Here is a 27,642-nt window from a genome sequence, read left to right on the forward strand (position 1 = left end):
CAAAATATTTTTATTGTATTATAATTGTTGCAATTGTTTATTAAAGCGTCATCTTTTATATGCTATAGTGAATTATAAAAATTTAAAGAATGGGTTCTTTGTGAATTCCATAATAGTTGTCTTTTATTTCAGTAGATGGCGTAATATATTCTAAACAAGGTTGTACATAATTATAGTAATGTGATAGTAGTTAATACATTGACTTCGAATTATAAATCATAAATAGGTACTGTACGTTTAGACGCATGAATTGTAATTCAATAAAATATAATGTCACCAAGTCAAAGGAGTGAAAAAAAATATTGCTAAGAACCTAACCAAAGACTACAGTAATGAACCTTATCCACAGTTTTAGTAAATATATGAAGAAAAGTAATTAAGCAAATATATAAAACAAAATGAGGGTTCGTGAATTTGTTAGTTGATTTTATTATCAATGATAAGATACTATCTCATTTTCATGATCGAATATAAATTGCCCGCCTCCATAATTTTTCAGTTGCTGCAAATATCTACTGGTTTTCGCGGATGGTCGAGTAACCGAATGTGACGTATTACAAATCGGACATTGTCGGAAATATTGGAGAGTGTACAAGTTCACGATTTTCACGTTCCTTTGACATAACAACATTCTATGTATACTGACTAGAATGTGTTTGAGGTATTGAGACAAATTGTATGAAAGTGGCGACGTGTCTAACATATTTTTGAAGGTTTAATAATTAACTTTAACAATGTCTATAAAACTTATTGGCGGTGTCGAAGGGTGAGTTTGACATTTATGTTATTTAATAAATTAATGGTAGCTATTACATTTTCGGTACTGTTGACATTTTCAGTTACTTTAGTTAGGAAAAATAAAAATCCTCATAAATCATATCATACTATATAGAAAACGGATAAGGATTTTAAGTGTTTTTGCAAAAATTTTAAATTTATTTGCTAAACGATAGTTTGAAATTCGAATTAAAATGCGCGCGAAATAACATATATTATGGAACATCATTCAACAAAATATTTAAGTAGTTAAAATCCATAAATAAACAATGCACACTCCAGCATAAAGTAATAAATCTACTCGAATGCAATTTTTAAGTGTTTCATTCTTGTGATTATTAATACTAGAAATTTTATTCTATACATAGTGGTTCATATTAATGTGTTGTGAAGCACTATATAATTATTTACTTTAAATACTTTTCTTGATCTATTCGAAATTGTTTATTGAAATTTGCTATTATTATAGTTGAATGAGTTTCAATTCGGGAATTTTTTTAATTGATTTTTGTATTTGAATTCAGAATTGGTTATGTTTATGACAATATTGAAGTTTGTACAAAATATTTAAGGAGTTTGGTTACTTTTATTAATGCTAGGGATACAATTAACCATAATAACTACTCGAATCGGTTTCAACACAGTCGACACAAATTGACTAAATGTATCCCAAAATGTCATTTCGAGGATGCTTAATCGGTTCCAGATAACTACCTAAAAATAAAGACCCAGAGTAATATCCGTCATTGATAATTGTTACTTGGGATAACGGCTTGTAGAAATCCTCTTTACACCTATAGAATCTCGAGGAAAAGACGTTTTAATGCGAAAGGTGTTTCTCTATCGATTTCAACAATGACAATTCGTAATGCTTATTTAAGATCCAGGTAACTTTTAAGGACAATACCTTTGATACCTGTGCATAAGCAATGATGGTTAGCTTGTGCATTGGAACACCAATTCTAGCATTATGAATGGAGGAACGCGATAATCACAAATGAGCCTCGTGGTGGATTGTTTCCAGAGATAATAGAAAAAAATGAGACCCATTGATACCCTTGCATCAATAATTCCATCCCTTTCTATGAAGTATAGTTATGGTCTGTGCATGAATTTGAGTTTAAATGTATTAGATGGTAACATGACAGGAAAGGTCACACAATTTCATGCCGCCATAGGCACTCAGTTAATTTTTATTGATAAAAATACGACACTACATCGAGATGAGTAGGTTTTAAAAGAAATGAGAAAATCAAGGTTCTCTTCAACTAACGCTTCCACCTAGGTCTCGTGATATGAATCCCATAACGAAACCGTACAGAATCTGAGAAATATTTTTCTCAGATTCTCTTTTCTCGTGCGATCTCTATTCTGTAATTTTCCTTATACCATGCCGTTTTTCCATTCTTGGGTGGGTCTTGTTAAGTAAATGTCCAATGTTTTTCTTCTAGTAGGGTAACTATGAATGGGTCTCTCAGTTGAGTTGTGAAAGTGTACTAATTTGGAGATAGATTCGAAGAGGTGCAAATCATAAAACCATAGCGAAGATGCGATTCGAACAACGATTAGAAAGTTGTTGAAGCAGTGCGAGAATCGAATTGTTTAGACACAGTTTTAATATCAAAACAAGCGAATCCAGATTTTTTTGCCAAGTTTTCTACATGTAAAGATCATCGAAGGGCACCGTCAATATGTAGACCAAAAAATTTGATCGAATTTGAGGATTGTATTATGTCATTGTCGAGTTTGGAAAGTTGTAAAACTCATTTGTAGAATAAAACTGAAGTTTTCACAGAGTTCAAACAGACGTTCGCGTCAGACCAGGATTTAATAGTAATGAGATCTTTGCCCTTGGTAGAATGTAAAGCTTGTATATCTGGGTCACTCCAGGTTACACTCCGCGAATAAAGTGATTTTACCATTAGTTCGTAAGTCTGTGACATTATTGGACCTAAAACAGAACCCTGAGGTACACCACTGCCGACTGGTAAATTACTCTAAACTTTACCATTAGCTTGTTCCAGTTGTTTTATACATTCTAGAATATACTCCAGAATTTCATGATTAACACAATCAAACGCCTTAGCGAAACCACAAAATACCGAAGCCGTATAAAATTTTTATTAAGTGAAGTATATATTTCATTAAAAACAGAACTCGTAGCATAATTAGTGCATTTATTAATGACGCTGCATACTAAAAAGTGCACTGTAGTGATTTGTGCAAATGGATGTAACACAGAATATTAGTTGTTTGTTAGAACATTCTATTTTATTATACACATTCCTTGATAAAATATTTTGTTTTTTTATTCTCTATTAGCACTTAATTTATAATTATTGTGTTATAAAAGATTTTGTAATTCATTTTGATTGACATGTAAATGTTAACAAATTTGAGAAATGCCATTAACTTTTTTGTTCTACTTACTAAAATCGAATATAATTAATTTTGTTAACGTCTGAAAGGCTTGGAGTGAAATAAATGGAAATAGTTTTGTGATCGAAATAACTTTGAGTTAATTACTTATTGTTAATAAGTTTTTTCGAGAATAACTCACAATATTAACCCAACATTCAGGTCATCTTGAATATTGCATGAGGTTATTCAGATGTAGATCAAGCGAAATTAGTTTCAAAATGGGAAAATTTGAAAATCCACACTATATATTTAATAGATTTTTTATGTAAAAAGAAATTCCAGACTAAAAGTTTTCAACGACATGAATTATGAAGGTACCTAACACATATGAAAAACAGGAATAAATGAAATTCTGAACCTTTCAATTTTTACTAAATTAGAATCATTATTTGTTCTTAATAAGTTTTCACGGGACAATAATACTGAAGCGTCTCTGAAAATGGTTGCCATACACATTACGGTTTACCAGCGAGGTCTATCTGCGCAGATAGATCAGAACTTTTATGGAAATAGACCTATGCAGGTTTTTATATCTGTTCAGGCGATCGGCATAACATCTAAATTAAATTCTTTTGAGCGACATCGTTTGGTGTACCTATGCGTGTGTGCAGATTGCGTCAGTTGTTTTCTAGCGTTTGTCTCAGACTATTTTTTTGTCGCTCGCATTGTATATCCACATATTCATTCAGCATTCAAATGGCGCCATCGGATTCAACAAAGAAATCCTTGCAGGATTCTGTTAAAATTTACAGTATGTATTTCACTATGTATTTGACAAAAACAAAGAATGCAGACAAAAAAGAAGTTGCTTATAAATTGCTCATAGAAAATTTTAAAGAAATTGAGCCAGATGCGAATTAAACAGTAATTGTTAGAAAAATTGATAATTTGTAAAGCAATATTACAAAAGAAACGAGGGAATATGAAAAATCTATAAAGTCTGGATATGATGATATAAACTGTACTGAATTGTAATACATCGATTTTTTCAATGTGGTTCAGGATCAATGCATTCCAAGAAAAATTGGATTACATGTTGACATATTTGATTTTGAAGGCGATCCTAGAGATTTGTACTAAAATACGGAAACAGTTTTTTTTTGATCAATCGGATCAAATTTGTTCGCATTATAAATACTCAGAGTGTGAGGTTTTGGAATGACGCAAATTTTCAGATATTTCATGTAATATACAGAGTGTTTCGGGACTTGATGCAAAAAATTCTAAAATTATTAGATGACGTGAAAATAATTCTGTGGCATAAAAATATTTTCTCGTATAGTGTGTTTGACGGAATAAATAATTCTACACTACTATCTGAAGGCCAGGCGGCTCATGCAGAATGGTTAACAATCCGTAACTTTTAAAAAGACCACTCGTACAATCTAAAGATAGCTCAAATGAATTTTTCAATCGATTTTTTAACAAAAAGGTACTCTTTGTTTAACTCGATAAAATTTATGGTTTAGAAAATATGTAAATTTTTAGATCGTTGTACATGTCTAAGAAACCGTTAGCCATAAAGAGACTTTTTAAAGAAAATCATCACATAATTAAACATTTCTAATTGAATAGCATACTGTCGAACATCATGTTCCTTACATAAGGAAATAATTGAAATGTAGAAAAATTTAGTTGGTTAGCCTTATCAAATAAAAACAAAAAAAATATAATAAATATTCGAAGTGGGTGCCTTGCATTTCTACACACTTCCGCTGTATACGGAGGATATTTTTTTGAACTTGGAAGAGCAGAATTTTTGCTTTATAGCATCATAATTAAAGTTTATTCTATCGATCATTTCGTTTCTTGTATTTACAGATGTTGCATGTACCAAACTGTTAGGAAAAATGTTATTAAGATGATATTTTACATCATTTAGGAAGTGGGGGGGAGCTGAACTACATGTCTCTGCGAATGTTTAGAGGAATATCACAAAACATAGGTGGGAAATCATTTTGGAGAAATTTTAAGTATCGTTGACCATTCAGGTTGTTATCTAAAAAATATGGACGTACTAAATTATTACCCACTATTCCTGTACACACATTAAGACAAAATCGTTGTTGATTCTTTGTTTGAATTGTACTGTGAGGAGTATTATAGGAATTAATAAAACCGTCTGATGTGAAACCAGCTTCATTAGTAAACAGTACATTTTCAACAAATGTATTATCAACATTTAGAAACCTACGAGCGTAGAACAGTATTGCTGGATAATCCTCTACTTCCATGGTATGCACTTTCTGTGAAAGGGGTAAAGAAGTTGCTTCTTGAGAATCCTATGAGTAGTTATCGTTGATACGTTAAATTGTTGTGACTTAGTTTCACAAGAAGGTTAATGCTTGGGCAGTTATCCTGAGAAACCACATTGTAAGACTGTTTTATTTTAATTCTAATTTAATACGTGAGATTTATCTGGAGATGGTATGAAATTAAGGATTTTTCTATATTTTACATTAGTTTATTTATAATCTCAGATAGGACAGCTGATGTACAAGCTAGAACGGCTGAAACGGTGTGCTCTAGGCTTATTCTAGATTGTAAAGAAGGTCCAGATCGATTGGGGCCTTCTGTCTTTCTTAACAACTGCTCCACCTAAATATGTGCGAAACTCGCTTGGTGACTTGTCTTAGAATCATACTATGGAGGATAAAGGTAAGGAAGATTATCTTTTATGGGAGAAAAGTTGAAAAAGTGTGCAGCTGTTTACGTTAAATAACTGTTCAAAAACCTTCCATAATGGTTTCGACAAAGGGTCTGGTATGAATGAGTTGAAAAATAATGTAGTGAATATAATTTAAAAGAAATTTACTTTTATACTAATGTAACGCTATCCCTGTTTAATGCATTTCGACGGACACTTTTTCTATAGGTACATATATTGTTCTCCTTCTCTTACACATAACGGATGATCCAGAATACGGCATTCTATTAATTAGCTGAATAATCAGTCATTTAGTTTATAATAACGTACAATGTGATAAAGTTTAAATTATTGAAAATTAGTTATTATATCTGAAACGATAGTTGGAGAATGAATGAATATAGTAATACCATAATGTGGGCATTTTTAAGTGAGTTCGGTAACGTCCAATCCTTTTAATGTTACTCTCTATTTTTTTACAATTGAAACCATTTTAACTTTTCTCAATATCGGATTATTTAGCGAATTATCGGAAAATAATAGCTAACTCTTCATACGATTTTTCCCTTAGTAATTTATATATTCATCATTTGAGCCAATTTCCGGAACATGTTGTTCCGGTTAATTTTCTAATATAATGATCCCAACTTAAGTTGGGTCTTCTTCTTGCTTCATCTTGTTTCAACGGTACCATTACGTTGTTCGTGTAATACATCCATTGTCAGTTCTTCCCGCTAAATGTCCTGCTCATTGTTTAAGTGCTTTTATTTTGTGGACTGTCTTCTTATCCACTCGATTCCTTTACGAACCCGTTTTGTTATTCTTTGCCTGTTTCAGCCCATAGAATGTTGTGTAAACTAGACAATTCCTATGACATCAGTTATCACCATCTTACTTTCTTATCTGTATGGTCTGGAATGGTAGTGTGCAATGGTCAAAAGGTCTTTTCTTGAGTAGAATGCCATCTATTGATTTTTTGGAGTGAAGATCCTAGTTTGTGTATTAGTTGACACACGATCCCTAACCATCCACTAATTTAAAAATGAACCATGTTCCTTTATTTGAAGAAACAAAACGATGATGAAGTTAAAATGGATGTGTTGTAATTGTTGCCACGGTGAAGGAGAAATTAAAAAAAATTGAGCACTAACTGTAAAAATAAAATTACCAGAGACTCTGCTGACTTTTTTATCCTACAAAGGCATTTACTCAAAAAAAAAACTTTGTACGATAATTTTAAAGAGTAACTTGTTAAATTTGTTTGACTTATCAATTTGAAACCAAGTAGAATTATAGAATTGGAGACCATTTTAATTCAACAAGAATACCTCAGGAGGAAGTACCTTGTTATGTTGTTTAATTTAATTGGGAATCACTTTTAACTTGGTCCTTATCTCAAGTTTAAATATTGCGTCAACCATTTCCTCTTTTCTTATTATACTCCATTCGATGACAATTACCTAATTAGGATATATATGCATTGTTGCAATTGAAATATATTACAGTAAACTCAACTTGAGACGAGGGCGTGTCTTTTTAAATTATCCACCTTTTAATTGAAAGCGCAACAGGGCTCTTTTCTATAAAAACCATTATAATGAAGCTAGAACGGAAATAAGGGTCATCGATCTAGACCACTTGAGTATGAATATAAAAAAACATGAAAATTCCAAAAGTCATAATTGCATGTAGTATGTTCTATTAGGATATACTAGTATTATGACTTAAATGTGTTGGCGAATAGGTATATATTGTTAAAAATTATTGATTTGAATTGGATCACCGCGAATATGATGAAAGTTATATTTCTTGAACTTATAATTTCAACTGAATTAGAAACAACTTGAGATAAATACCTAAAACTGCTTCTACAAATTCGCAGGTACATGTATTTTTTGGATAGTCTGATATTATTTTAAATTGTGCTGTAGATCTATGGAATGCTGAGGAGAATGTAGTAGTTACTTCAATTTTTTATTCTGATAACTTTGGAGAATATTATAGCGATTTTCCCGGGGATAAACTCAATTCTGCGTGTTTCTATAATCCCACACTTGATAAAGAACGATAGAGAATCGAATAATTGTCTATTACTTATTCAAGAAATGATTCCATTACATCGAATAACGCACTTCTACTTCTAGAATTTTTAATAAAAAATAATCGAGCAGAATCACAGAAAGTGGAAAATAATCAGATATTGTAGTAACTCCTATGAAAACAACATTTCTCTACGCTAAGTTTCTTAGAAATTCAAATACCCCAGATTGTTTAACAGCTGTTTTCATGCTTATTCAGTTTTATGTATGGAACACCTCAATTATGTTGGAAAAGGCGCTTGTACGATTTTTATAAATTTTTGTGTACAAGGGTCAGATCTTTGCCTTTTTCGGAAAAATAATGAACTTTTTTATTTCAAATCGATATCCCTGTATATTTTTCACTTTTAGAAATCCTTGAGAAATACATATTATTTTTCATCTAATTTTTCCTATAACTAAATGCAAAGTTCAAAGTTATAGCTACATTTGCGTTATCTTCGCAGAAGAAGTCAAAATAATACATTTAGGTGGCTATGACTGCTACAATATGGTGATAGGCGTAGAAGTCAACAAGAAACGTGTAATAACTTTAATAATTTATATTCTAACCGAAATCCCATAACAACATCTACTGTCAGTAAATTAGTAAAAAAGTTTAACGAAACTGGTTTAGTCAGAGATGTTTGTGTCCTGATAGAAGACGATCCACACTTGAGTACTAGTCAAAGATCCAGGGAATTTGATATTTTGTAAATATCCATAATAAAAATTTTTCGTGATAAATTCCACCCATACAAAGTAACGTTTGTTTAAGAGTTGTCAGATGACGATTTTGATAGACGTGAAGAGTTTGCAAACCAAAATGTTACAATAAAAACGATCCAAATTTTTTTAACGATGTTATGTTTTGCGATGGGGCCACTTTTTGTATTATTGGAAACGTATATCAGTATAATTGTAGATATTGGTCACGTAACAATGCTCGTTGGATGCGTGAATCCCACACCCAGTATCCCGAAAAATTGAATGTATGGGTTGGAATAATAGGCTACATAATAATTGGTCCTTTTTCCATTGAGTATCTTAAATAGTCCGGCGTATTTAGATTTATTGGAAAATAGTATTATACCTGAGTTGGCTCGGATATTTCCAAATCCAAATAAGTATTTTCAGTTACATTTAAAACAAAAACTGTATTATAAATTTTCAGACGATAACAATATCCCAAATGACAAAACTTGGCTACAACAAGATTCTGCTCCACCTCAATATGCGTGTGTGGTGAGGCAATATCTAAAGAATGTGTCCAGAAGATTGATTAGAAGGCGTGATCTTATCGAATGGCCCCCGCCGTAACCCGACATGAATCCTTTAGACTATTTTTTGTGGGGTCACTTAAAAACCATCATGTACAAGTATAAAACAAAACCTGCCGATATTCAGGAATTAAAATATAGGATTACCACACAGAAAAGAAGAATTGAGCAGTCAGTGATGTTGCAAAATGTATTGCAAAGTTTCAAAAATCGCATGGCTTGTTGTATTGAAGTAAATAATCCCCTTTACTGAATGCTTTCTAAAATTCGTAATTTTTCTACTTCACACTTCTAACATGACACAACATTTAAAGATTTGTCTTCAGTTGTTGTAGGTTTTCTGCTCCATGATTTGGATACACATCTTACTGCACCAGTTTTTAATAACTTACTGACACTAGACCTTGTTACGAGATTTGTATTAGCACCCAAAGTATTAAAGAATATTCAAATTAAACGAGTTTATTTCATCGTATCCATCTAAATGTACAATATTTATTGTAACTTTGGTGGAAATACTGTAAATGTAGCTATAACTCCAAAATTATGGCATTTAGGTATAGGAAACATTTGATGAAAAATAATCAGTATTTTTTAAGGATTTCTAAAAACACATCGCATGTCGTATCTCAAGACCCTTGTGTACAAAAATTTATAAAAATCGTACAAGACGTTTGCGAGATAATTGAGGCGCTCCATATATAAAACTCTGTATATCCGAAATAGACATAATTTTTAAGAAATAAATTGTTACATTGTGACGAAGGTTGAGTTCTGAATCCCGAAGCAATTCTTAGTAATAGTAAGTAAGAGTACAATCTCTCAACATGGTTAAGTTACTGGAAATGTTAAATCTGTTCAAGTTGGTCAGGACATTTTTGAAAATTGAAACATTGAAAGACGATAAAAGTAAAGTAATAAAGTACAGAAATCTATGCAATTGAGAAATATGCTCAGTTCAATCTAAAGAGGAACTATCGCGAACATGACATCATCATCCTGTCCGATAGTCAAGCAGCTATTAGAGATCTAAGCTTCAATATGATAAGATCCAAACTCGTTTTGAATTGTCTAAAAAAATTAAACGAGCTAGACCAGAAAAATAAAATTACCCTACATTGGATTCAGGGATACACCGGAGCGAAGGGAAATGAAATAGCTGATAAGCTCGCCAAACCGGGTGCAGACAAGCTTTTCATGGGACCTGAACTCTTCTGTGGAATCAGCTACAGAATAATGGAAAAAGCACTGGAAAAAAGTTCGATAGTTAGTTAGAGTTAGTTAGAGTAGATCTGCTGAATGTATCAACCTAAATAATAATAATCTACCGATACTAACAGGAGTTCTATCGGGGCACTGTCGTCTGCGATTTTTTTGTGCTCATTGTTGAGCCAATAATTGGTTAGGATTTGAAAAACAATTAGTAGTTTTGCATAAGCACAAAAAGAAGTGGCCTTTCCATGGTAAAGGTGCATAAATTAGAGTAATTAGACTATGAATTTCTCCATAATTATGTTTAGACCATTAATTATTGTTAGATAAGTATAGCACTTAACTTCTGGAATAAAATTTTATACGCGTTATCCTGACATTGACCCTTTACTATAAATATATTATCGTTGGAAATAAAATAGACACACATGTGAGATTCATTATCAAGTTCTTCAGATAACTTTATCATTGAATCATATAACGATAAACAATGAGACAAGCTGTCACGTCATATATGCCATTATCAATATTATTACACAAGAAATAAGTGATTTACATGATTAAGGATTATTTGTTTTATTGTGATTACTGGCAAATAAAATACTTGAGCAAAATTAAGGTAACAAAAAAAATAACAATTGACATTGAACATGAAAAATTCTTATTTAAATTAGATAACAAACAACTTCGTGTGAATTTTGTCACTCGTTATCTAATTTACTATTAACCATTCGGGTATGGGTCATTTAGGCGCGAAGGTTAATTTTAACTTTAGGTGGTTGTACGAGGATGGTCCCAGAAGTACCTAGCCAAACAAAGAAAACAAATAAAATTGGGAAAAAATATATTTATTTTTCAACGTAATCTTCTTTTAGCTCCATATACTTTTCACAGCGAAGTTCAATAAGTTTGATACCCTTTGATCTTTCACCACCGAGCCATTTGTTCAAGTCTGAGAACACAGGATATAATCCGAGAAGGCTAAGTGAAAAGTTTGTATGATTTTCAAACTTTATTTCATTAATTTTGGGCATTGCAATATGCATGTGTTATACTGGTGCATTGTCTTGATGAAACAACACTGTCTTCTTAGTCTAATGCGGCCGCTTGATTTTTTCCCTCAAATGTTGCAATAAGCTCGTATATTACTCGCTGTTAATAGTTTTTCCTTTTTTAATATAGTCAATGGAAATTACCCGGATAGAAGAATCTTTGCCTCTTTTGGGGCCGGTTCTCCCTTTTCAGTCTATTGTTTTGATTGTTCTTTTATTTCGGGTAGTAATGGACCAACGTTTGTGAGCAACCGCGACACCTTTCCTGAGCACAGCATTCTGTTGTCCAAATTTTCAGTTAAAATGTGATGTACTGCACTAGGTATGCCAGCTAGCGCAATTCTACTTGACGATTACCTGGAACCACTTTGTGGATTTTCTTCAACATTTCTGGACTCGTCATATCATTTGGATGACCACTGCAATGCTGGTCTTTGCAGGTCGTACGGCCTCGTTTAAACTCTGCTACCCTATATTTCACTGTTAATAACGAAGTAGCACTCTCACTCATAGTTGAATCCAGTTCAGCTTTTATATTGGTTGAATCAAGTAACGATGACCAATTTTTTCCATGTTTACTAATTTACTTAAAACGTAGCGCCTTCAAACTTGAAATATATGCTGTATAGATTGTGTGATGGTAGGTTACCGCCGTAGACTTTGAAATCATGAAGAAGCATGTGCTTTCTTTAACGAGAAACATTTAGAAAAATCTTTAATTACGATAAGCACAGTGAGCAGAATTGTTGAAAAATATTATGAAACGTGAAGAGTTTTCCAAAATCTGGAAGAGCAGAATTGCAAATTATATATTTTGCTCTCGTTGGAAGTCGATCCTCATACAACTACAACAGAACTTGCCTTGCAACAAAATGTTTTCCAGTAATTTGTAGAAAAGTTTTTAAAGAAAGAAAAACTGTACCCATACAAAGTTCAACTTGTTCATGAACTCTCAGGAGAAGGTCTGGACAGACGTTTGGAATTTTGGAAAATCTTCATGAGACATTGTGATGAAAGTCCAAATTTTCTTAATAGTATAGTATTTTCAAACGAGGTAACGTTTTGTTTGAGTGGTATAATAAATCGACACAATTTTCTAGGGATTCACTGGATTCAGATAAATAACACCTAGTGCTCTCAAAAAATTACTCTTTTGGGAGTCAGGAGTCCTCAAAATGTTCCTTTTTGTTATTTGTACATACGATTCTATTCAGAGCGTGGAACACTTGTTCTGACCGTGGCGAAGTTGGTAGAAAATTACATACTTTTCAAAAAATAGATTTTCTAATAATATCTTTGTTAGTTGCATCTAAAAGTTCTTGAAAAATAATTCTCCGTTTCAATCCATTTTAAAGTTTCTGAAATAAAAGAAATGATAACAACAGACTCTGATTTGTCCATACCAATTGAGACTTTGTGTCTTTCTTTTCTTGTTTATCTATACGTCACACCACTAACTGTTTGCTCATCATTTTTCCATGCGTACTCAACAAAAATTCCATGATGTACACACCAACAATATCTTCAACATAATATTGGAAGTGGAGCAAATTTTGAAAAATTACATTAGATGAGCTAGAACGTGAAAGACTTTGACTTATTGTGTACCCGGACTGTTTACCAATTAGCGAGCAACGACTTTGCAAAATGAACTTACTGTCTGGTGGCTATGCGGCTTACCTCTTCTGGCTTTAAGAAGCTTGAATGTAAGTAGCTAAGCTTTTTTCGGTGCTTTCCTTTGGTTTCTTGGAAAAATGATAAGAGCTGTTGGGAGTTTCTTCGATGTTCCTCAGATGGTAGCTCACCGGGCAGTGTCCAGTGAGCATACCACTAGCTCATATTTGCTTAATCAAATGGCTTTTTAAGACGATCTGGTAGAAGAAAGAACACCTGGGGCTCTACTTTATGCTGGTAAATTCTTATCTTATCCTACTTTTTATGACCATAAATTGTTTGCTTTTTGAGAAACCTTTAAAATATTGTGGCCCTATGAAAGTAGTTATCATGATCTTCTTTGTCAAGCGATCAACTTACATGTTAACCAACTTTTTGGTTCTTTCCCATTTAGTTCAAATTCTGTGTGCATTTCCATAGTAACTTTGACTCAATTTTTGCGTTGTGCATAAGGTTCTCAGCCCATTGGAATAGCGAGCTTGGTTCTTGGGCATATACTCATGCTCCTACTTGTACATTTTCTATTTTGGAACCATTAATATAGAATACCAATGATCCTCGTGAAAACGCAATCTCTACATTTACAGTTTTGATAAGACAGGAAAATGTACCTTTTTTCTCCGTGATTAGTGTGCCCCATTAATCTGGAGAAGTGCACAACTGTCATGTTCCCTTAAGAATTTGTTAATTACCCGATTAGGAAAAGTAACCATCGCGACGGAATGATCGATACCCATTCTATATCTATATTAGCAACGGTATTTTTTGCAGTGGTAGTACACATTCCAATGCAGTTATAATGGATTCTTCGGGAAAAATAATTGGTCAGGCGAAAGGACCATCGACTAATCCATACCAGCAAGGCTTAGAAGAATGCCAAAAGAGATTAGCACAACTTATAAAAGAAGCCAAAAATCAAGCTGGTATATCTCCTGAAACCAAGTTGAATGCATTGGTAAGTATAGTCCACCAGAGCACGTATCGCTTCTTGAAATCCAATATTATTAAACTAGGGAACAATAAAAATAAAACTTGTTTTTAAAGAACTCAAAATTTAATAAAATGGAAAAAATAAAAAGGAAAAAGAACTGTCCATTATAGTTTAGTCTGCTAATTGATAGTAGAGATAAGTAAGCAAAGCAAAGTTGATATTAGACAGTTTCTCAACGACGTGCTCATTACATTTTTTTGTCGACCTATACATACTACGATAATCATTTTAACAAATTTTTGATTTGAAGCGTTGAAACTCTTGATTTTATTTATATGTACTACAAAATCAAATCAATTTCGGAGATGAATATTGTCGTGCTAATTCATCATTATATCATCACCGTCTAATCGTCTAAAGTATAGCAAAGGGCACCTGTGGGTGTTTCAGCAAGTTTTCCGAAACAATTTTGTGGATTATTGCTCTCTCTTTCCTTCTATTTTTGGCTATTTCTGTAGCCTCTCTCCATTTAGGTTTATCTGTTGCTGATCTTTTTCGATAGTTCGTCTCCATGTTCGTACAGGTCTATCTCTTTTTATATTGCCTGTTGTATTATGATTTAATTACCTCTTTTTATATTGCCTATTGTATTATGATTTAATACTTGTTTGGTTGATTTTTTTGGTTTTCGTGGTGTATTTTTGCTTTGTAATCGTTACCTCTATTTCCTCTTCCTCAGTTATGTTTCAAAGATGTTTACTACTTATCCTATTTGATCAAAAAAGTTTGCAAATATAATTGGTAGGTTGATGAATGATTGCTACTATATATATCTATATAGTAGCAAAAGTGTTTTGTGCTAGGCCTATTCGGTATCAATTTTGCTGTGTTGTAACATCTTTGTTCTTTTGCTGTTGATATTTGTCCAACTGGTGCTGCCTGTTAGTTTCTTCTTGCATTTGATTTTTATCCTCTATTTATCTAATCAGTTACGATTTTAAACAGGGTTGGCGACAAAACACATTCCTGTCCCACTCCCTCTTTGATTTTGATTTGCTGGGATAACCGTTCTTCGTTCTGTACTCTGGTTGTATCGGTTTGTGTAATTAATGATATCAATTTCTGATGCCAAAATACAAGAGAAAAGTTTTTATTTTGGGTACTTATGGATGTAACTTCAGATTCACGTGCTCAAACAGCACCGTATTTAAAACTTCACTCCTGGGAAGCTTTCTCATACAGTTTTTATATTATAAAATGAATCATTGGTGAATGTTGACGGTTTGCATTCTCCGTACTTTTTTATTAACAATACCAGCACAGTGTACTCTAGTTCGTTTGGTTATTCCAAGTATTCCAAGTACATGAAGCTAGGTAACTTTGTGAATGTATACACATCGATCACTTGTACTATACATTCCATATTTTGCAACATTCAGAAACCAAGATTTTTTCAAGAAAGAACAGGTCAAATTCTGTTGGAAGAGTTTTAAACGTGGCAAGCTGTAGCCTCGCATCAACCATCTTTTTTTATTCATCAATTAAGTTTACCGATATTTTAGTTACAATTAATTCATTTGTTGAATTTAAAATTTGACGAAATTAACGAATTAAATGTTTTCAATGACTCCCACTGACCTGTATACACTGATATACATTTGAAATTACCTCCAGGCAAATAATTAGCAAATTCTGCTTTGTTTGCTCCAGGGCAGATAATTGGCATATTCTGTCACAATTGCAAAATCTGCAGACAGATTTTGCAATTCTTCTGCCAATCCAAAGCTCTAGAAAAAATTGGTTCAAAAAGTATTTTAGCGTCTATGAAAATGTGGGGCCTCACCAAATTCCACAAAGTTGAAGCCGATGCTCAGGATTATCTTCGTTTAATTCATGCAGAACTCTCAGATAATAATTGCCGTTAAGCCACGGCTCTGGCGGCATCCGTTGGTGCTGGAGATATTTTAATGCAACTAGAAATTCTCAACTGGGAAAATATATCGCAGTGGTCGACCAAATGATGTGACGACTCCAGAAATGTTGAAGAAAATCCACAAACGGTACTGGATGATCGTCGACTGGATGTGCGCGAGTTAGCAAACATAGAAGGCATTTCAAAAAATGCGGTACCTCGCATACTAACTGAAAATATGTATCTAAGAAAGCTGTGCGCAAGATAGGTGCCGCGTTTACTCACAATGGAACAAAACCTGCGTCGTGAAGATGTTTCTATCGAGTGTTGGGCAATGTTTTACAAAAATAAAGGCGAAATTTTGCGCCGATTCATAATTATGGATAAAACGTGGGTCCATCACTTCACACTTGAAACTAAAGAACATTCAAAGAAATGGACTGGAAAAAGGAGAACCTGTTCCAGACCATTTCATCAGCAGGCAAGGTCATAGCTTCGGTTTTTTAGGATGCACGTGTGATAATTTTCATTTACTATCTTGAAATAAAAGCTATCAACGGCAAGTATTATGCGAACTTATTGCAATGTTTGAGCGAAGAAATGAAGTACAAACGGCCTTATTTGGCCAAGGAGAAAGTGTTGTTTCATCAAGTCAATGCACCAGCCCACACATCTTTGCAATGACCAATGGCCACAATTAATGAAGTGCGGCCTTATGCAATCTATTCGCCAAATTTAGCTCCCTCGGAATATTTTTGGTTCCCAGACTTGAAAAAATGGCTTGGTGGTAAAAGCTACTCCAACAATGAAGAGGTGATGCTGGAAGTTAATTGCTATTTTGAGGAGCTTGATGATTCTTATTATAATAAGTGTATCGAACATACTGAACATCGCTGGTGAAGTGTATGGAGCTAAAAGAAGATTACGTTGAAAAATAAATATATTTTTTCCAAAATGTTTTATTGTTAGGCCTGGTACTTCTGGAACCATCCTAGTATACTGGTTTTCAAAATTAATCGGAAACTAGGTAATTAGTAATGTTTAATAAATATGTACGAAAAGATTGATTCTTAAACTATTTTATTGGTGTTAAATTTTGTACAGTACAATGTACAGTTCTTCCAATATCAATTGCAGATTATAAAAACTTATATAAAAACCCTTGACGACAATTTTGTTTGATCTACCATAGGCGTAGATACCTCATTTTATAAATGTATTATTCTTATAAATACTTTTAAAAATATGTGTATCTTATGCGAGAATAAATTCGTTAAAAGGCAATAGAATCCTTATAAATTGGACAGCCGTTATTTAGACAGATGCACTTAATTGTAGTCCGTAAGGAGGTTTGGTTTAAACAGGCTACCAGACGTGAATTTAGCCCTTTTTGTACCCCATTCATCTATTAGAACTTCGGTAGTCTTTTATCTGTCGCAAATAATCTTGTCGCCATCGAACTATCCTTGATGATTCGATGATTGCCTTTTATTCAGTTTTTTGTGTTTAAAACCACATGTTGACAAAACTTGGCGCATTGTTTCCAAACTGGTATGATTGTATTCGGGATAAATTGCTACGTTTTGCTGTATTACTTCTAATGTCGCAACGTATAAAATCTTGATTAGCTTTGTCAACAGATTTCAGTTTTTCTTTACATATTTTTCGGTTCTGCGAATGATACACAGCAACCCCTTTCATGACTACTCGATAAATAGAAAATTTATTTACTCTATTTAATACGGCAATTTTTATTATGATTGCATTATCAGATATTTTCCTTTTTTGTACTTTCGAATATGGTTTAAATAACTTGCTGTGTTTGTAAATCTAAATCTTTATTATTAAATTCATATCTGTCTTTATTCTCACTATACTGTGCAAATTCATTGTCTTCATTCGCCCATGGTCATATTTCTATTTATTTCAAGAAATTTATAAATTAAATTATTTCATACTGGCAGTAAACATAACTGTCTTCTGCAATTGATATTGGAAGAAGTGTAACACAATATCAAAAAAGCATCGTAACAATGAATTAAATTATGTCGTGGGATGTTTTTTGTGTTTAATAGGGTTTAAGTTTAAGCGGCTGTGAATCAGAAGAATTAAATAACAAATTATTAGAAGGACTTCAATCAAATTATCCAAATTTAGCTGAAAAAATTATAGTTGCCAGTGATACCGAAGGTTCAGTAGCGACCACCTCGAATAAAGGAGGAATAGTCTGTATAGCCGGAACAGGATCAAATACGCTATTAATAAATCCTGATGGTACTAAAGCACAATGCGGAGGATGGGGCCATTTACTTGGAGATGAAGGCAGTGGTACGTATCATTCAAATTTGAATATGATACATATGGGTTGATTTATTAGTGTGATAAAATGCAGTGTCTCCTTTGCCCTTCGACATATCAATTTGAAAACTAAAGGAATTATTGCCATCATTAGTCTCCACATTTTAAAATTATTTACAATCTTCAAAATGCTGTGTTATATCAAAGTTATATTTTTGATTGAAATCGATATTTTATTACTTATTTGGGATTAGCTCAACATCCCCATTGCAATAAAATAAAGTTCAATGCATACTTTTGTCCTTTGAGATATTAATTTTAAAGGATAATAGCCATCAATAGCCTTCCCATTTCAAAATTATTTAAACTCTTACAGGGTATTCTAGAATGCTGTGCCATATCAAAGTTACATTTTTTCAAATAAAACACCCTAATTTGATTGCATATTTGGAATTAGCTTGACTTCCTCATTTCAATAATATAGGGATATGATGTGTTTTATGGTGTATTTAAAAAGGTACAACCAATTTCCCATAAAAATCGTAACAAGTTCAATACCCTGTACAATCTAAGAAAAATTCAAAAATGAAGATCCGTTACGGCCAAAGCATTCGAATATAAGTGAAAATTCTGGAAAATTATGTATTTCGTTAATATTAATTGAATCTGATACAGGGTGAATCAAAATACTAATATATTATATTCGCGGTTTTTTCAAACCCTGTATTTTATGTGTGTATCAAAAAGTACTATCAACATACTTATTTATTGAGATATTTTGATTTTTCTGTGCAAAACAATGATTATGTACTATGGGCGCTTTTCTTGATGTCGAGGTTAGTGGAGAGGTAGCACAACAAACAAAGTTCGATAACTTGAACTTAATACAACACGTGGTCTCGAGACAGGATAAATTTCTCCACGATTCCAAACACGTCATCTGAGTTCGTGTAAGTATGTAACAAAGGTCGGGTAGAAGGTTTTTGGATTTACTCTAAAGTCAAGTATATTGGGGAGGATTAATTTAATTCTATGCTATTGGGACATTGAAGGTTACCGAATTTCCTGTATCCTGTCAAGTATCGGTCAGTCAAGTGTAGATGGATTGTCGTTTTATTGAGGGAATTTGTTCGGACAAATGTGTACCTGTATTAAGTATCTTTAAATGCAAGGTCACATGGCGTGGTCGTCACAGTACATATATCAATTATTTAGAATTAATTGGGAGTTACTTGACAAAAACTGGCATTTTACGATGGCATGATATGGTACATACTTTTGGAAGAAATTGGATTAGGGTAAAAATGAATTTCACTAGATTTGATATGATTGATATGATCTGGAACGTTTTCCTGAAAGGTGGCAATCTACAAAAGCAAATTTGGAGAGATTGATGGAGCTGTTCAATTGCACAGGTTCGGTTAATTATGAACGGCATGAACGACGACTTTTGTGACAGAAGAAAATAAAATGAATGTTTTGTGGGCAGTTACTGAAAACCCACACACAAGTAAAAGAACTATTTCCAGCGAACAAGAACTGAGCTACTACAGGTGTCTGCAAAAAATTCTTGACAAAATGCCACATTTACTTGCAACAGAAATTAACTGAAGTTGATTTTAAAAAAAGATTAGCATTTTGTTGGAGGGCTTTATGAAAAGTTAAACAACAGAGAGACTTTTTCGACTATGTTCTATTTGGAAATGAAGCCACGTTTAATAAAAAAGGGTTATGTTAACAGACAAAATTTTCACTATTATTCATTAGCTAATGCATATCACATAGTGACACACAATCAAACTAGAAGGTCGTTGAGTGTGTAGGGAGAAATTGTTGGTGAATATGTAGTACGGCTATATTTCTTGAGGAACATTGAAATGCTGGTATTTATTTAGATTTTTTAGTAAACAAATTACCTCTTTTATTGGAAAAATTCCCACTTCGTATACGTCAAAGGATTCGGTTTTTGCACCTGCTCACGCTAATCAATTAATTGAATAATCTATTTCCTGAAAGATGGATCGAAAGAAATGGTCCAGAACTGTGGCCACCAAGGTCACCAGATTTCAATAAAATGGATTTATTTTTTTGAGGTAACATTAAGAATGAAGTGTACAAAATATCTCCAACAACAATATATGACATTATGAAGATAATGCGGAATGAATTTCGGAATGTGTCTATAGAAGGTTTTGAGGTCATTCGAACACCTCTTGTGATAATCAGACGTGCACGTATATTATAGCAAATAAAATAGCTTTTTATTAATTCGTTCCTGTAATTTATTTGTTTTACACTCGATTTTTCTTTATATCTAACCTCTACAGTACCAAACAGCAATGATAAAATGTCATTTTTTGACAAATAAATCATAGCCAAAAATCAAAACATTCCAAGAACTTATAATTTCAGTTAGAGTAATAAATAATAATAATAAAATACAGGGTGATTCATTTTGAAAAAAACCGCGAATATAATATATATAATAAATAATATTCCAGAATTTTCACTTCTATTCGAATACTTTGGCCGTAACGGATCTTCATTTTTTAATTTTTCTTACATTGTACAGGGTATTAAAATTGTTACGATTTTTATGGGAAACTGGTATAGATTTATTTAGTTTTGTGTATAAATTTTCTTGATTTCACATTATATGGAATTAACAATAACATAAGAACAAAATGTTATACAATGTTCCTAAAGATATTTGAACCTCAATCCATGTCATCCTTTATCTCAAAAAAGATCAGTGATAATAAGTTTGTCTGTTAGATCTATTCAACTATCAGATCCCGAATTTAGATGCTTACCTATTCAAAAAGCTAAAACTGCATTGAAAGAAAATGATTATGCGGTAAAAATGTTAAACAACATATTCAAGAACAGGATAAACAGATACTATAATAAATTAATAAACAAAACAGAAATGGACATATTTCAATGAATATAATATTAGTATAAGTCATAAAAGACAAAATACATTATCCAAATATTTCACTGAATTAAAATCTAAAACGCCCAAAAACAAAAGAAGTAATATTATATAAGATAAGTATCAAGCATCAGACTTTTTAGGTGCAATACGGAGAACGACTTTTGATTTGACTTTCTACTTCTTGTTTGTGAATAAATTGATACGGTACGTTCTTTATTATTCAAATTGTACCAATGACTGTGATTCTGTCTACACGGGGAGACATCTCAATATTTATAAAATAGACTAAGAGGTCATCAATATGATAAAAAGAATAAAATTGCATTAACGAACCACGAAATATCAAAAAGACATACGAGGATGTATTGATATCTAGTTAACCTAGAGCAGTTCCATGCATAAACAAAATATTGCGTTACCATAGCAACGAACAATAACTTATTAGAAGTGTCAGTGTAAAGTTTGACGTCAAAAAAGTAAACCAGAGCTACGCAATAAATTAAAAGTAAAAAGATGTCTACCGAAATTGCGAAAATCAAAAAATTGTAGTATCGAGCCATCATCAAGTACCTGTATTTAAAAGGGTTAAGAGGGAAGCAGATTTAGATATGCTTACTACCCTTGGTGATTGATCAATGTCCTTCGTATGCGACCGTAAAAAATTGGACTGCAAGCTTCAAAAGAAGTAAATTTTCCATTGAAGATGATGACCAATTGGGAAGGCCAGTTTCTGTCTGAGTCCCCGAAAATTTTTTATACGGATTCAAACACACCGGAAAGAGAATTTTTAGAAGTGGTTCACAAGAATAAAAACGAGAAAGCTATCAATGATAAAAAAGACTTAAATAATTTAACTAAAATTTATAGTTCTATTTTATAAATTATAATGCAGCTACGAATAATTTGATGGATCCATTCTACATATTTTTCAGATGTAAAAACTAAGGAAAAATTAATTTTTGATGTTAAGCAGATTTTATTTTGATATTCAGGATGTAGGTGATCTGTTTGATTAATATAAATACGCAAATTGTCAATGTTAAATCTTATTTTGATAAAGACAAAGTAGTCGAAACGTTAATAGTTATTAGATGCTTTTAAACAAAATTTTAATTGAGACCTAAAATCGAGATAACTTATTTACAAAACCATATAAAAGAAGCCTAAGAAGTAAGAAATTGAAGAAATTAAATTAGATGTATTTATTGAGTTGATCTTATTAGGAAATCAAGTTTCTGAAGGACTTGATAGTATATTGTCCTTTAACATGGCATTGAATTAATTACCCGAAAACAAATATATAACAAGTGATGATTATCAGTAGAATCATTTGAAGTAGGGGGTATTTTTTGCCATGTGGTCGCCATGACTGACGTATACAAGGCGCAATCTGGAACATCATGTACATCGAAGTTCACCACCATCGAAAAACTTCTAAATGCAAACTTTAACCGGGAAGATCATGTTAACCATATTTTAGGATAGATAAGGCAGGATTTTAGTACATTGGTAGCCAAAAGAAGCCACAGTGACAGGTGCCTATTATACCTAGTCCAAAGTTCGCCATTATACAAGCTTCTAACTAGTTGAATATTCCTCAGATTTGGCATTGAGCGATATCCAAAACTTGAAGAATCCCTGAAAAAAAATCAAGCACTATATTCCTATGTATTCTCACTTTCCCGGAAGGAGATTCTTCCTCAGGAAGTGGTATTCGGCCTCAGTTAAAGTATATAACTGTTACTCAGATGGGGTGAACAATCAATATTAAATGGACGCCACCAGCTTTTTAACGAAAGATTTGACACTTCTAGTGCAATAGGGTCCTTGCGTACTTTTTTTTATACCTTAACTATGTTTAGTATATAGTTCTTAATCATACAATATTTTTTAATTTTTTAAAACGGTATATTAGTTCATAGAAAAAAAAAATAAATTTAAATACCTAAATGACACGCAAAAAACGTAATTTTTGTCACATGACTAAGTGTGATGTAGAAAGTAAGTAAACAGAGTGAGGTTAGAAGTAAATAAAGTTTAAACAGAGTTGTTGAGATTCTTTAAAAAAACACTCGCACGGCTGTGAGTATTCAATTTTGTAAAATACTAGATGAAGTATCGTTGGTGCATTTACACCAGAATGTACAAACACTAGTATAAAAACACCAAATAAAGTTTTCGTGCAGGGAAAAGCGACGTAAACAATGGTTTCAAGCTATAAGAAGGGATTATGCAGGCAGTCCAGTATATGTTTGTTAAGAACATTTCAATGTAAGTTTTATCTATTGGTATTTGAAAAATGTTAACTTATTTTTATTTTTCACTATAGCTTGAAACAGATTTGGAAAATTATATGATGTGGAAACTAACACAATGCAAAAAAATTCTAAAAAAACTGCTGCTCCAACCAAATTCGATTGCCAGAAAGTTCGGAAAAGGGCATTTCGTGAAAAACCTCGTCCGATGGCATTAAAACGACAAAAAACCTTCAAAGCTATCATCTTTATGACTACATTTTCATAAAGTTCAAGCAAACAAATGTGATAATGACGTACTATAAGGAAGACTAATTAGTAGTACTCACGTATCTGCTTTTACTCCACGTATTTCAGACGAAATAAATAATTGATTATTAGCAAAGAACGTGGCATGGCATATACCTTAGGTAGAAACCTTTACAAAAACACAAATCGCACTTAACAACCAATTACCTCCACTCACAACAACAGAATGGCTTTTGAAAGGCGACATGCGGCGACCATGTTTCAGTATTTACTTACTTTCTACGTCACAACCGCAGTAACCAATAGAAACATGTTTTCTGCCACATGTTATTATTCAAATTATCATTAATTTATATTTGCGATTTATAATATTTCAATTTATAATACAATACAACCTAAATTCATAAATAAGAAGTAAAATTTTCAAATATGGTAAATACCCAAATTGTCGACGACTGTATGGCCGGTCAAATACAAAAATCACATATATATCCGATGAGGGAGACCTTTGCAGAACACAGGGAGTGTGCCTATTATCCACATATTACACACTTGTAACACATTTCATTATTTGCACCATATTTACCACAAATCACACACAAAGGCGACATCTGTCTCATTATTTTCATTGTCACTACAGATATCGTCCATTTCAATATCAGTGTCAGATGATGATGCATCGGTTCTTTTTCTGATTTTCTTTTTAGTTTTGAATTTATTTTCTTCTCTTCTTTTCGGTATTGACGCGCTTCCTCGATTTTTTGGCGCTTGTGCTGCTGATTAGTATTTTTCTCATGGCTTCGTCGACACATTTTATTTTATTTGTTCGAAACTTGGTCTTCTCTAGTTTTGCTTTTTTCTTTTCTTCCAATAAGTTTTTCAGTGGTGTAGATGTTAAAATACTCGAATGCTGTTTAGGTCTCCTGTTCGGTTCTGCCGGTATTTTTATTTGGTTTTGGAAGGAGGTATTCAACACTGCAACTGAGAGAAGGTGCTGATTTTGAAGTCGAAGCAATTGCAGCAACTTTAGGTTCCGAAGAGCAGCATTGCTGAGAACTTCGTCAAAGTTCTTGGGTAGATTTTGGAATTCCTTCTGATGAGATATCTTTTTTAATCGCAGTGTCACCTCCATCATCAAAGAGTGTTATTTCTTCTGGGCCATTTAAAGCACCAGTTGCCAAAAAATCATCATCTTTGAAGACAGAAGGGTCAATTGGATAGATATCTGTTGCTCTGAAGCCTGACTCTCCTTTACCCACTGATACAGCCAAAACAAAATATTTTCAAAATTGGCAATTTCATATGAAGTAATTTTTTCTCCTGCATGGGATTTCATGTAAAGATTGCACTCATTCTTATAATATGATTGGAGGGGTCCAATGTCTAATTGCTGAGTTCTATGTGACGTGTGGGGTGAAATAGATAAAATTATAATATTATTGGCTCTACAAAAATCATAGTCTGCCAAGGAGACATGACTGCTATGGTTGTCTAATATAAATAACACTTTTCCGTTTTCTGATGGTTTTGCATGGATGACAAACTGCTGAAGATATTTAACGAATAAATCCTCTGTTATTCAACAATTCTTGGAACATTCGTATTTTGGTCCAATAGGACCATCTTTCTCCCACAGAACTGAATGAATTTGTCGAGAGAAAATAAGCATTGGAGCTATAAAACCCCCAACGACACTTATTGCACAAACAACTGTGATAGTGCCCCTCTCCCAGCTTGTCATCGAGCCAAAATTTTTTCTGACTCTTTGACGCCAAAACTTTCCCTGGTTCCTGCACTGTGAAAATTTCAGTTTCGGCAACATTTTAGATGTTTCTGGGAGAAAAGTTGTTTTTCTATAACCTGCTGTAAGAGTTCAAAGAAATGATCGACTTCCTTTTTATTGAAGGCAGTGGCCCTATTTAAACTGGTTCCTTCTGCTTTTATTACGGCAATTTTATTTCTCTTCTGAAACCCTACTAGCCAGTCTTGACCTGCCATTTTTATTTCGTCCTTAAAATGATGTTTTATGCTATTCTTTTCGGCAAACTGAAATGCCATGCGTCTGACTTCTTTATATGTTCATTAATAAAATATAAATGCTAGATATTTTATCTGTTTCGACATTTCCACTTCCTGGTCCCTAGTAAAAACAATTTTTCTACCCAAAATAGGAGTGACAAATTTTCCTTTCTGAATTCTTTCTTGTAAGGTTGAAAACGGAATTCCACATCTTTTAGTGTCAGTTCGCATAGAAATACCCTGATCATATAATCGTTTGGTGGCATTCAGGTTTTTATCTGACCACTTTGCTCTATTGGTTACTCTAGCACGTTGCTTTGCATCTGCAATAAAGAGAAAAACTAAAATAAAAATTCATTTTGGTTCATGAGGTCAATGCCGGTTACTCGACCGGCATTGCCCTCATATGAAATCATACATTCAAAAATAATTTTGGTCCTAAAATGTCCTAAAATCACTAATTTCAAAACGTAAAACTAATCTATGATGTACCATTCAACTGACAAATTACACACATCCTTAAAAAATTATAAATATAAGAACTTACCGCTTATTTTCAATGATGACGAAATTAGAAGAAACACAAGAAAAACAAATGGCCGACTATTTCATGTCAACGCTTGCTGGTAGCTGATTCAGTCAAACACTCTCGATGCTGCGGATTTAAAAGCAGTCGTTTGTACCAAACGCTGTTGCTGGATCTATCTTTCTCAAAAAAATATAGGGGTGACCGGTATTGGCCACCGACTGCTATTACCCCATTTTACTCTATTAAATAGGTTGTCTCACGAATTGGGAAATGAAAGAAATGTGTAGAACCATTCGGAATGAAATTACACTAATAAAACAGTTAGTATTTTTTAAAATAAGTAATTCAATAATTGTTCACAGTACATAGGTGGATAATATTGCAAACAATTTTCTTAAACAAGATGTTATTTAGAGGAGATAACGGATAAACAAACAGTCAGAATTAGTAAGCGTTTTTCTTACTTACTATGTAGACATAGAAATTAGTTAAAGTATCTTGTTTAATCTACTGATCTAGCAAAACTGATATAAATCCTATTTTTCAGCTTGGTACGTGTCCCACACCGCTATAAAGTACTGCTTCGACGACTTAGACAATTTTGAGAAATCACCTTATCCTATAGACGAAGTTTGGAAACTAGTAAAAGTTCATTTCAATATCACAACCCAGCCCGATATTCTAGACTATTTCTATATTAAATTTGACAAAGCATTAATAGCTTCTTTGGCAAAAAATCTATCAGAATTAGCTTCAGTAAAAAAGGATCCTCTAGCACTACATATTTTTTCAAAAGCTGGAAGCTGCATAGCCAAATCCATATCAGCGGTAGTATTAAAAGCTAGTCCAGAATTAAAGAACAAACAAGGTGGAATACATGTAACTGCAGTAGGATCGTTATGGTTCAGCTGGGAATTACTAAAACCTGGTTTCATGAAATTTATGTCGACGACCACTATAGAAGAATTAACTTTAATAAGACTCACAGTTGCCCACGGGGTCGGAGCAACTTATTTAGCATCAGATAAGTTCGAAGTGCCATTACAGAGAGATTATTTAAAAAATTATACTATTTTATACAATTATAAAAAGAATAAGTGCCCAGGTCAGTATATTCACAGTTTCTAGTAATTATTGAGGTTAAAAGTCTCAATAATTTTTAGGTCAATGTGAAGCAACAGTTTCTTCATGAAATTTTGATTATAGAACGGGTACTCTATGAATAAATTTTCTCTCTAGTAAGAAAAATTATAATAACGTATGGTTATTGTAAAGTATTTTATATTTATGTATACGTATAAATTTGTAAGTTATTTAGATCGATAATATACATTAAATTAAAAAATTCGACTTTTTCACGTTTTTTTTTT

The 27,642-nt window shown here is 32.7% G+C and overlaps 1 protein-coding gene across 1 annotated transcript; it reads left to right on the top strand.

Annotated features, from left to right (window-relative positions):
- The first annotated feature begins 499 nt into the window (after positions 1-499).
- Positions 500-27,626, top strand: LOC130891434 (N-acetyl-D-glucosamine kinase). The gene is made up of 5 exons (XM_057796195.1): positions 500-766; positions 13,913-14,096; positions 18,060-18,312; positions 26,820-27,377; positions 27,436-27,626. The coding sequence occupies exons 1-5, from the start codon at positions 735-737 to the stop codon at positions 27,462-27,464; spliced, it is 1,056 nt and encodes a 351-aa protein (XP_057652178.1). The 5' UTR covers positions 500-734; the 3' UTR covers positions 27,465-27,626.
- Positions 27,627-27,642: the final 16 nt, after the last annotated feature.

Source organism: Diorhabda carinulata, chromosome 3, assembly GCF_026250575.1.
Source record: "Diorhabda carinulata isolate Delta chromosome 3, icDioCari1.1, whole genome shotgun sequence".
In the NCBI taxonomy this organism is placed as follows: Eukaryota; Metazoa; Arthropoda; class Insecta; order Coleoptera; family Chrysomelidae; genus Diorhabda; species Diorhabda carinulata.